The sequence below is a fragment of the Psammomys obesus genome, unplaced genomic scaffold (genome assembly GCF_907164565.1).
Source record: "Psammomys obesus unplaced genomic scaffold, mPsaObe1.curated_primary_1811, whole genome shotgun sequence".
In the NCBI taxonomy this organism is placed as follows: Eukaryota; Metazoa; Chordata; class Mammalia; order Rodentia; family Muridae; genus Psammomys; species Psammomys obesus.
In genome coordinates, this window is record NW_026590118.1 from 213145 (window position 1) to 225693 (window position 12549).

Genomic DNA, 12549 nt, shown 5'->3' on the forward strand with positions numbered 1-12549 from the left:
CTGAACTTGGTAGTGTAAGAGTGTAAGAGTTACCCAGGTAGTACTGGTTTTGAAGGCATAAATGGGTCATGGAGAGCAGCTGAGGCCTTATGTTCAGCCTCAGTAATAGTTTGAGGCTCAGGATTAAAGAGGTCATGCAGACAAGTTGAAGCTTGACACTATGAAGAGAGCCCAAAAGAGGCTATTGGTAAAAGTGCATGTATATTTGTTCACCATGTATATTGCTGTTGCCTGCAGAAGGTAGAGAGGGTCCTTCTGCAGGAAGCTGGAGTTATAGATGCTTGTGAGCCCCTGCATGGTACTGGGAATTGAACCTGGAATCTCTGAAAGAGTAGCTAGTGCTCTTAACTGCTGAGCTCTCTCTCCATCCCCTGTATTGTGGGTAATCATTTCACACTTACAAACAGCATTTTTTCAAGCTCAAAGTCTTTCATTTTCATGAAGTTCAATTTATGTTATTTTTAACCTTACTTACATATGCTTTTGACATCATATGTAAGAAATACTTTCCATTAAAAAAATCATTATGAGACAAAAAAAAGAAATAGTTGCCAGATCTTAGTCTTCATTTTATTCTAGGCAATATATTATATTTATAAATACATATATTTATACCAACATATGTATATGTATATATATATATTTTTTTTTTTGAGAAAACGTTCCTCTGTTTAACAGAGCCCTGGTTGTCCTGAATTTATTTTGTAGACCAGGCTGGCCTTGAATTCACAGATCTGTCTGCCTCTGCCTCCCTGGTGCTGGGATTAAAGATGTGTGCCACTAACAACCTAAGCAGTTTATAGTTTTAACTCCTGCACTAAGGTCTTTGATTCACTTGAAGTTTTTCTATGTGTATGGTGTGAGTTTGTGTGTGTGTGTGTGTGTGTGTGTGTGTGTGTGTGTGTGGTGTGGGAAAGGATACAAGTTCATTCCATAGTTTGTATAGCCTGTAGTTGAGTATTATTAATGTTCTTAAAGCAGGATCCCAGAGGGCCAGGTACCTGATAACTTTTTGAAAATTTGGCTACTTATCTGTTTGGTTTTAACAATTAACATTAATATGATTATACATCAAGCAGTGTTTTGTATTATAATGTTAATCTAGTGTCTTGGCACAATGAATAATACTTTTGGCATAAAATTGAATTTAGGAGGGTTTAGAAATGACTTAAACATTTAAGCATTTGTTTTATAAACATGAAGAACTGAGGTTATATCACTAGCAACCACATAAAATATTCTAGCACTGGGAAGCAGGCAGGTTCCTGGAGCTTACCACATAGTCAGCATATCTGAATCAGTGAGCTCCAGTTTCAGTTTCAAAAAATAAGTTGGAATCCTGAGAGGTGACCCAGTGGCTTAGTTATTTCTGCTTTTGTGCAGGACCCAAGTTCTGTTCCCAGCACTCACAACCACCTGTGACTCCAGGTCTATGGGCTCCAAAGTCATCTTCTGTCTTCTGCAGCTACTTGTGCTCATGTGGCATATGCACACACAGACACAAATATAGAATAAAGATAAAAATAAGGTAGAGACAGAGAGAGAAAACACCCAACATCAGCCTCTGAGTTACACATACGCACACATGCACACACACACCACACTAAAAGTGAATTTAATAAAGCAAATAATTTATTAGCTTTCTATTATGCAGGAAGTTGTGTGTATTTACCAGGAAAAAAAAACAGCAGGATTTTTGTTTTAATGATACCATTTATACTATTTTGACAACAGAATAAGCTGACTTTAAACACATCTTGACAAACTCTGCCAACGTTTGAAAGGAAATTCAATTTTACACCTCTCTGAGCCATCTTTACAGCCCTCCATCTTTTATCTTAAGAGTCCAAAATGTTTAAAATAAAAACACCATGATAATTACCTATTTCCGGATATGGGTGTGAGCCTTATTCACATCAAAATATTTGAAGGAAATAGGTAGAGAATGCGCAGTAGAACTAAGCAAACGAAATAGAAAAGAAAAAAGGATAAAAGTAACAAACTAGAGATGAGTTTGATGAGTAAAAAAGGACATGAATTTCAATGGTGTGAAGAGATGTGAAATAGATGGAGGAATAAACTCAATGAAAAAGGCATGAAATAATAGAAATACACATAGCCAAGAACAATGGTATAGAGATTTTTAGAGATGGATAATGTTAGAGTATGCTTAAATATACCCCCCTTTGCTGCTCAAGATAATAGCAGAAGGTAAGTAGTGAAGGCATTCCTTCCCTGACCTGCTGGTTCTTCCTTTCGCAGGAGTTAGCTACAATTTACCAAGCAGCTGGCCTAGCTTCTATGTCATTAGGATATTTAAAGTTTTGCTACAAGGACTTTTGAACCCACCTGGCTTACTGTGTCAGGGAGGAGGATTAAAAAGTCCCCAGGTGGACCACTAGGGGTCTGGTGGATCAAGGGAATGCCCCCCCCACACACACCTTTTAACAGCTCTTTAGTTTTCAAATTCATGTATCATTCTCACAAGAATGGAGAATCATCTTTGACTGTGTCCCCTCTATCCTCACAGAGACCTGCTTCCATGCTGGATACTCACCTTTGTCTTTTGACAGACTTTGCATGGGCAGAGTGAAACAGAACTTGTGGATACCTTGGCCATTAGCTTACCAACACATTTCCTTTTATGAGTGTTGTTTCTCTGATGTGACATAGCATTATTCTACACTCAAACTCTCTGCAAGGCTTCAGATAGTCATGTGGGTGGAAGCACTACACAGAGGAAAAATTAATCCATACGTGGATTATGTGTATCTGCCTATCAGAATGAAGTATGGTCATGTCTAGCATGAAAGGAATCCAAAGTAGTTACCATGATATGGAGAAGCAGGTTGGTCTCCATGGTAGGTAGAGACATATTAGGAACTCAGTATTGGTCTCTGTTACTGTCATATTAAGAATAGGTGGCAACAGTAAATAGGTTAGCCTATGTAAAGATTAGTTAGCATGGATTGTAAGATATTTTGTTTGTGTTGTTTTATGCTTCTTCAACAGTGGAAAATTTCTGATAGCATTAACCTGCGGTATGAAGATCTAAGTACTATAGAGACACTGATCTAATGTTTTTCTACTGGCTACTGACAAGAAAACAGTGGCATTTGTTACTGAATATAACCTTATATAATAGACACAGTCTATATATAACTGAACTCTGTGCAATTTCTCTTTTAATATACTGGACAATTAGTAACACTGGTTCAAGTTTGGCCCATTAGAGGCATTTTTCCTCTCTACCATTATATATTCACCAACAAATGGCTTGTGGTATACCAATAGTTATTTTTTTTATCTTATACCAGTGTATAATGTTGATCCATCTATAAGCCCAGGGGAGTGCCTCTCCCCAGAAACTGGTCATCATCAGGTATTTATTGCAAGGCTATAAGTGTAATGAGGCAGAAATGGATGAGAGGGGCTACTGGTCCCCTGTTTATAAAGTTAGCTTAAACCTTTGACTCGTGCAGTTCCCCCCATGCATTTCTCTGCAAATATACTCTATTTACTGGAAGAGCTTCCTTATCAACAACCCTTGTCTCTTGGTCCACAGCCAGTATAGAAAGTCTTTTGTCAAGGCCTTTTGTTGGCAGAGCCAATGAACTGGCTTCCGGGTATCCTAGAAACCCTGGAGTGGAGTGAAATTCAGGGCTAAGTGGAAGAGTGAGTCTTCCTTTGTGGCTAGATTGTTCTTCTAGCAGGTTTTTCTTTGGGTGAAAGGAACCAAAGCTGGTCACCACTTGAAAGTTCCCTTCTAGATGTTACTTTATTTGTTTGTTTATATTTATCTATCTGTTTATGAGTTTATTGGGTTTTTTGAGACAGGGTTTCTCTGTGTAGCCCTGGCTGTCCTGGAATTCACTTTGTATACCAGGCTGGCTCCAAACTCAGAGATCCACCTCTGCCTCTCAAGTGTTGGGATTAAAGCTTGTGTCACCGCTGCCCAGCTAGATGTTACTTTTCTTAGGAGGAAATCTGTTTCATTCTTTCATCTACTCCTTCCCACCCTTACTTCTACATTTACAATACTCTAGCAGCCACAAAGCCTCTCTCTGAGAGGGTGTAGCCTTCTGTCTGATGTTTCTTTATGTTTGGCTCTCTCCTTTCTACTGTTCATTCCTTATGTTTCTGTTATGTATAGCTGCAGAGGACCTGTACACACATATGTGGCAGAGCAAGGCAGAATTTGTTCCCGTGGCAGACAGACACAGTTCTGTTTTGCTAAATGAGTTAAGAAAGCACATTTCTCATCCTTACTGCTTGTTACAGCTTTGGGGTACAAACACAGGGATATGCTGGGTGGCTCTGCCATGGTATGTTCCCAGATGGATTTTCCCACAGTCACCATAGTGTTTCCATGATTTAGGTGTCTGCATGTCTTATGAAGGAGATCTTTAAAAAATGTTTTGTTTTGTTTTTTTTCTCTCCATGTGGAGCTCCTGTCCCCTTCAGGTCTTTCTCTCTTTCCTTTCTTTCATAAGATTCCATGCTGGGCACAGGGGTCTTTTCTGAGACTGATAACTCCAGAGATAACCTAGAACCCCTGTACAGATGTAGACCATGGCAGCTTAGTATCCAAGTGGATTCCCTAGTAATGGAAACAGGGACTGTCTCTGACATGAACTCAGGGGCTGCTCTTTGATCACCTCCCCCTGAGGGGGAAACAGCTTTACCAGGCCACAGAGGAAGACAATGCAGCCAGTTCTGATGAGACCTGATTGACTAGGATCAGATGGAAGGAGAGGAGCACCTCCCCTATCAGTGGACTCGGGGAGGGGCATAGATGGAGATGAGGGAAGGAGGGTGGGATTGGGAGGGGACAAGGGAGGGGGCTACAGTTGGGATATAGAGTGAATACACTGTAATTAATAAAAAATTAATTAAAAATGTTTATTTTTCTTTTATGTGCCTGAGTATTTTGCCTGAATGTGCATGTACATGCATCGCATGTGTACAGAAGTTAGAAGAGGGTGTTTAATCTCCTGGAACTAGAGTTACAGACAGTTGAGAGTAACCACTGTGGGTTCTTAGAATTGAACCTGCAATCTCTGCCAAAGGAACAAGTACTCTTAACTGCTGAGCCATTTCTCCATCCCCCTCATGAAGGAGTTTTTATAACCTTGCTCCCACCCTTTGTGTCTAATGCACTTGTTGCATTTAAGTTTTCCGATTTGTAAGCAAGTCTCTGCCTAAGCTCAGAGGTTAGGATTTCTATGCATTTATAGCAGACATAAAATTGTCCAAAACAAATTAGATAAAAAAAATACTTCCAATTAACATTGTTCAAATACTGATAGTTTTGTTTGTCTTTACATGATTGTTATGGCTTTGGATGGATAAAGGTCCTGGTTAATGAAGTAAATGCGTGATTTCACAGCCTTTGACACAAACACACAAAAAATTATTGCCTGAATTTTCCTAATTTTTGTTCTTTCTTTTGCATGCAAAAAAATATTGTGGGGCAAGATCTGAAGCAACAACTATAGAGAAGTGAAGGAAGCAAGTACAGGGTGCATGTGCAAGTTCTGATTTGCTTGTACATATCAGAGATGAAGAAAAGGGTTTCCAGCTGGTTTTCGAAGTGGGGTCAAATAAAGTCCTTCAAAATGAATGACCTTTTCTTTTCTTTATCCAGATTTCTTCCTAGAATACCAACATCTTTTCCATTCAACACTTCCATCATGTACAAAAAGACTGTGTTTGTAGAGTACACGGACCACCTTTTCAACATTGCCAAGCCCAGGCCACCCTGGATGGGTAATGAAAATAATATTGTGAATATTAATTATGATACTAGGCACCTCGTTTCCTTGCAAGGATTCCTAACCTCAGGGCTGCACTTAGAGAGGATGATTACCAAAAGTTTTATTCTTTAACTGCTACTTTAACTGTTTATTTCAGGGAAATAAACTGGCTGTATTTTCTGTCTCCCCTGCTTGGCTTCTACAAGCTTGGTTCTGGATTATTTCCTTTTCTTTCTCTCTTTGATCCTGTTTAAATAGATTAATAATTATAAAAAAAAGAGAGAATACAAGAAAAAGGTTCAGAGGATGTCAGAGTTTGTTGTTAAATGGGACTGAACTTGTTAACATCTAAAACAATTACCATCTGTTAATATTTGAAGATTACTAGAAAAGATTTAGGCTTGATCAAAGTTCAAGAAAGAGAAATCCACAGAGTGCAGATAAAAGCTAGTCATCTTAGAAAAACAAGGGTATTTCATATTTTCATGCCACTGACTCCAGCTCATTCAATAAACCATTTTGGCATCTTATAAAAATATACACAGACTATAATGCTTAATTTTCTCTTAATTTCTGTGTCATGGACTGTCTACTCACTTGTCGTAATCTAAAATCAATCACAGGAATCACCTATGATCTCTCATTACTTTTTCCTCCCTTCTTTCCTCCCATAAGTAAGGTCCTACATATTTTGTTCCCTGTATGACTCTATAATCTTATTTTCTATTATTCTAGTGTTTATCATGTTAATTCAGCCACCTTATTGAACTATACCAAATTTATCCATTCCTCAAGACTTTTGCATCTGTTTTATTTGCTTTTAATGTTGTTCTCCTATATAGCTGAATTAATGATCATATTGAATGACTTGTCAGAAGTACTTTCTCAGAACAACTCTGAGGCTAAACTAGGGTTAGTAGAAAGCATAACTGCTGTTCATTAGTTTCAAAATGGCATGCTTTTCTACTTTGACTTTAACCCTCACTTTTACAATGAGAGCTGTTCTGGTATGCTATCCTTCAAGTAACTTTTGAGGAATATCTCATGTTAACAGGTCTACTGGGTCCTACCATTTGGACTGAGGTTCATGACACTGTGGTCATTACAGTTAAAAACATGGCTTCTCATCCTGTCAGTCTTCATGCTGTTGGTGTTTCCTATTGGAAAGCTTCTGAGGGTAAGTCAAATTCTCTCATATTGCCTTGTCATTCAAGTTATAGAAAGATGAGAATCATGTTCTTGATAATAAGGGCCATGTTACTCCATTTTGGATTACGATAAAATAAAACACTTAGGGGGACATCTTACAAGGTAAGAGGATTATTTAATAAATCATTCTGAGTTCTAAGAGCATAAGCTATGGTGACTGCTTCATTTGTGATCAGAGATGTAAACATCTGAAATGATGAGCCCAAATTAACCTTTCCTTCTAAATGTCTCAATACTATCACATTGGGGCCAAGTCTCCAGAACAGGATACTTTGAGGGGCATTTTTAGACCATAACAATGTCACTCCTGGAATTGTATCCATTCTCTTGGATAGAAGTTTTGAAATTTAATAACACTATCAGCAATAGTTACTTATATGTTCAAGGCCATGTGCTTTCCAGTGGCAAAAATCAGGTCCACAACGAGGCCCATCCAACCCTAAAACTTGTATTCTGAACCACTGTTCTACAGTTCACATATTTGTATAGATAATGTTAGATTTTGTTATATAACTGGAAAGTTCCATCAAGTGAACTGGGGATGGCCGGGTCCAAGGATTCAATGATGCCTTTAGCATCATTCCCCCTCTCAGTATTCCTTCTTTTTCATTTTATTACTGGGCAGACTTCTTTAACATTATGAGAAAGCTAGCCACTGAAAACTCAAGATTTGCTTTGATTTTTACAGAAGGTGATAGTGATAAGAAAATATATTTTCCTGTACTTCTTGATGTTGGAAAATATGGAAGAGCTATATTGGGAAGAGGAACATCAGCCTTATTTAATCTTACTATAAAAAAGTCTTGTGCTACAAGAAAGAGAGTTTCACTAATATAAATTTCTATAAGTAGTTCTCAAGAAAGGCAAAGACTCAAGAAGCAAAGTGATCTTTAATTGAGGGCTCCAACATTCATGGACCCTGATGTTAGTTCTACCATTTGTACCTTAAAGTTATTGGAATGTAAATATTTCAAGATATTTGTATACATTGTATATAAATATTGTATACATTTGTTGTTTCCTGTCAGTGTACTTTTTAATCTGTTTTATTTGGGGTTTTATACTTCTTTCTCCCTTTTCTACCCCAATCCCTTCCTACACTCCAACATCAGGTAGGAGAGAAAGACTGTTAGTGGGGAGATGGCCATAGTTTTCTTAGCTACTTACTGCTGGTTAGGGTCATTGAGTTCCTTGGGGGCAATCTTTGTTTCAGGATATCTCCATCTTCTTTTCAAACTATATCAACACCTACCAGGAGCAGCAGTGAGGAGCAGCAGCCTTCAACTTCTTCTTGTAGCCCTCTTTCTCTCTCTGGGCTCTGGCATTTATTCCCTAGAGCCCTTTTCAGAGCCTGCACCAAGCAAATAGTTTGCTGCTGTGGACAATCTGAATCAACCCAATATCCCACATCTGGGATTAAAACAAACGTGTTTACATAACTGAGTTTTTAAAGACACCAAAAATTCCATTACAGTTTCTCTAGCATATGACATTATAACTAGCATTCAGTCATTGTTCTGTATAAGAACAAAGATGAAGAAAAACACCATTTGCTTTTTCTTCCTAAAATTGTGTTCCTCACTCATTAGAACTACTTTTTCCACAATTTATTCATTATATATCCTTATTGAAGCCCCCTTTCTCAACTCCCCACAGTCCCACCCTTTTCCCCCCTCATCCCCTTCCCCTAGTCCACTGAAAAGGGGAGTTCTCCACTATTGCCATCTGCCCGTAGCTTGTTAAGTCTCCTCAGGACTGCCTGGATCCTCTTCCTCTGTGGCCTGGCAAGGCAGCATCGCCAGGGGCTTGTGATCAAAGAGCAGGCAACTGAGTTCATGACAGAGGCAGCCCCTGCTCCCCTTACTCAGAGATCCACATGGAGACTGAGCTGTCAATCAGCCACATCTGAGCCGGGGATGTAGGTCTTCTCCATGCATGGTCATCAATTGGTGCATCAGTCTCTGCAGGACCCCCTGGGCTCAGATCCTTAGGCTTTGTTGTTCTCCTTGGGGGCTCCTGTCCCCTCCATGTTCCTCTATCCTCATACCCCTCTTCCATAAGACTCCCTGTGCTCTGCCCAAGAACTACTTTTTATGGCAGATGGAGTATAGCTCAGTTATAGAAAACTTTTCTATGTTTTATTCTTAATACTGGCAGTATGGAAGCCCCAACCATTACTAATAAATTTTGTTGGTACATACCTCTAATTTTAGCACTCAGGAGGCTGAACCAAGAGTATCACTATAAATTCTAAGCTAACCCAAGCTATAAAATAAGATCTTATATTTTTAAAAATTGCTGCTTCTAAATATATTTCAAACAGAATGTTCTACCTTTTAGAGTCTGAACCTCCATGGTCACGGTGTTGGTCCAGAGATAAATAGTTGTTGATCTATGTATCTCCTCTTCTTGGCTGCAGTCAACTGGCCTAGAGATGGGTAGCTAAGCTAGGCCAAAGAAAGAAATTCCCTCCTTTAGGACTTTAAAATATCTGAGAAAGAATCTACTATTACCAGATAATCCAGTAACTTTTTGGACAAAGTCATGTTCTTACTCCGTAGATTTCTTATGACACCCCCCTCAATGAGAAACATCCCCTATAATCTTATGTGTTTGAACACTTGATCCCCAATTGGTGAGGATATTTGGTGAAGTGATGGAACTGTTAGGACATAGAGCCTTGCTGGAGGAAATACATCACTGGGAATGGGTTTGGAGAGTTTATGCCCTCACCTCCACCTCTAGTTAGGGCTTTCTACTTCCTTTGTTCAATTGAGATGTGATATCTCAGCTTCCTGCTCCAGATGCGTGTGTCAGCATCTTCCCTGCCAAAATGAACATTTAGCCCACTAGAACCATAAGCCAAAATAAATTCTTCTTTAAATTGCCTTTGTTTGGGCTATTTTATCACACACACACAAATAAGATGTGACTCTTATTGTGTCAGGTTGATAATAAAAGCTAACCAGGACAGGTGGTGTAAGTTAAACATTCAGGCTTACCATAATGTTGCTATTTTTATTCTAATCCCCCGTGTTCTCCCTTGTAGAATAAGACTGAGAGTCCTAAAAATTCTATCATCAGCCTTCTTCTGCTCAGAAAATTTTCTAGGGATCATCAAGTCTCATAATATGGGGATGAAATGGGATTCTCATCTTTCTGTAGAATCTGACTTTTATAAGGAAAAGACTTTTAATGGTCTCTCATCTTGTTTTTCCTGTGCTACTAGCCATTTAGCAGAAGATCAAGATAAGATCATTGACATGTTTGGCAATGGTTCACAGTCCAGCTAGCTTCAGGATGCTAGTTGGCTCCAATATTGTCAAGATAGTCTATAGTACTTGCAAGTAAAGGAAATCATTAATAAATTATTGGAGCACATATTCTATATTATATACCATAAGTTGTCATTCTGAAATGGAAGGGTCCTACCTTGGAATTTTCAGACTAATATGGCCAAATAACAAACAAACTTTCTACTCTTTGTAATTGCCTAATGAAAGAGGTAGAATTTGAGAAGACCCTTTAAAGACAGATGTATTTCTGTGATTCTGAAAGTTTCCCCATATTAGTGTAGAAACTCCCAAGTGCATTAACTTCATGAAAGGAGCCGTCTAGTGGCCAAGAAGAATGAGAAATACCTTTTACTCTGTAAATGTAAACTCTCTGCTACGTAAGTGTAAACCCCGTTTACATTCTTAGCTTGTAGAGGAGCCTGATAAAGTAAATATTTAAGTAAATGAATAAAATTGAAAAAATAGTAGCGTATTTATTATATATCTGGGTGTGTGTGTATCTGAGTTTATGTATGTATTCCATGTGCATATAGGAGCCCACAGAGGTCAGGAGACAGTATTGTATTCCTTGGATCTGGAGTTATTTATAGTAGTAAGCTGCTATGTGGGTGTTGGGAACTGAAGCCAGGTCCTCTGCAAGAACTGTAAGCACACTTATCTGCTGAGCATTCTAGAGCCTCAAGAATGAATTTTTGACACTTTATTATAATATCTATGTCATCCATCAAATAGAGTGTTAGCCCTCTAAATAAAAGCCTGATTTTTAATAACCTCTCTCTCACATCTTAGTGTGGTCAGTACCTATGTATGTAATAAGAATTAATAAAAAGGAAGCCATGAATTTGAAAAAGAGCAAGGAAGGCTATATGAGAGAGTTTGGAGGGAGGAAAGGAGAGGAGGAATGATGTAATTGTATTATCATCTCAAAAAATAAAAGACAGAGATAGGCAGATCTCTGTGAGTTTGAGGCCAGCCTGGTCCACAAAGCAAGTCCAGGACAGCCAAGACTACGCAGAGAAACCCTGTCCAAGAAACCAAAAATAAAATAATAAAATAAAGGAAATGGTTTTAAAGTGTATATCCATGGTATATTTGCTATTAAATTGAGTTAAATTAGGCAAAGGATGCAAGAATGGAAGCAGCATTACTGATTAACAGAATCTGGAGAACACAATTTTCATTACATATGTTAGGATTAGTGTACAAGTACCTTAGTACGATATAAGGTTTCTCCCCATTTATAGCTATTCCTTTTTAATCTTTCAAGTTAAGTTATAGAAAGTGTATTTCTCTCTGTGTGTCTCTGTCTTTCTCTCTTTCTCTCACTGTGTGTGTGTGCTCATTTGGGCACAAGTCTGTATGTACAGGTGCATATGAGTCCTTGTATGTAGTAGCCAGAGGACAATCTTGAATGCTGTTCTTCAGGCATTGCCTACCTAAGTTTCTTTATTTCTTTATTTTTATTTTATTTTTTTGAGATTGGATTTTTTACTGGCCCGGAACTTAGCAAGCAGGCTAGGCTTGCTAGCCAGCAAACCCCGGGGATCCAGCTGGGTCTCCCTCCCCAATTTTGAAATTACAGGCATGTGACACCATGTTTGGCTCCCTCCCCCACATTTTCTATTAGTTCTTTGAAAATTGTATATATTTTATCATATTCACTCCAATTCCCACAATTCTTTCTCAGACCTACCCCTCTTCTATACACATCCACCTCCGTGTCTTTAAAAAAACATAAAGTCAAATTTGTGCTGCTCATATACTCTTGGATATGAGGCCTTTCATTGGAGCGCAGGCAACCTACACCAAGGGTCACGCCCTTTAAGGAAACTAACTCTCCCTTTCCTGATAGCTATCAATTGCTAGTAGCTCCTCAGCTAGGGAATGGAGATTTATGCTCACCTCCCATCTCCATGCTAGGATTTTTTTTTAAATCTGGCTTGAACTTGTGCAGGATTTCTGGCAAGTCATACTCACTGGTACAATAGTAGCACAAATGTAATGGGGGTTTCCAGGTACTTTGTGATTAGATTTAAATCTTCCACAAGATTAAACCTGTATTTGGTACCATTTAGCCTAAGAGCCTTTGGCTAAATAGGTCATAGGCCTTAGGAGAAGAACCCACCACTTTTCTGCTAAATAGACATAGTACTAAGCCTACTCTTAAGACTTATTGATATGCCTATAGGTTAGTGTGTTTCTCAATCCTCATAGAGAAGCTTCTTCTTCTTCTTCTTCTTCTTCTTCTTCTTCTTCTTCTTCTTCTTCTTCTTCTTCTTCTTCTTCTT

At 38.5% G+C, this 12549-nt stretch overlaps 1 protein-coding gene across 1 annotated transcript in view; it reads left to right on the forward strand.

The window, feature by feature from the left end:
- Window positions 1–12549, forward strand: part of F8 (coagulation factor VIII) — a 139456-nt gene that overhangs the window by 10038 nt on the left and 116869 nt on the right. Inside the window, exons 2-3 of the mRNA XM_055606568.1 lie at window positions 5648–5769; window positions 6811–6933. Of these exons, the coding sequence (XP_055462543.1) occupies window positions 5648–5769; window positions 6811–6933 (245 nt within the window). The remainder of the gene's footprint in view (window positions 1–5647; window positions 5770–6810; window positions 6934–12549) is intronic.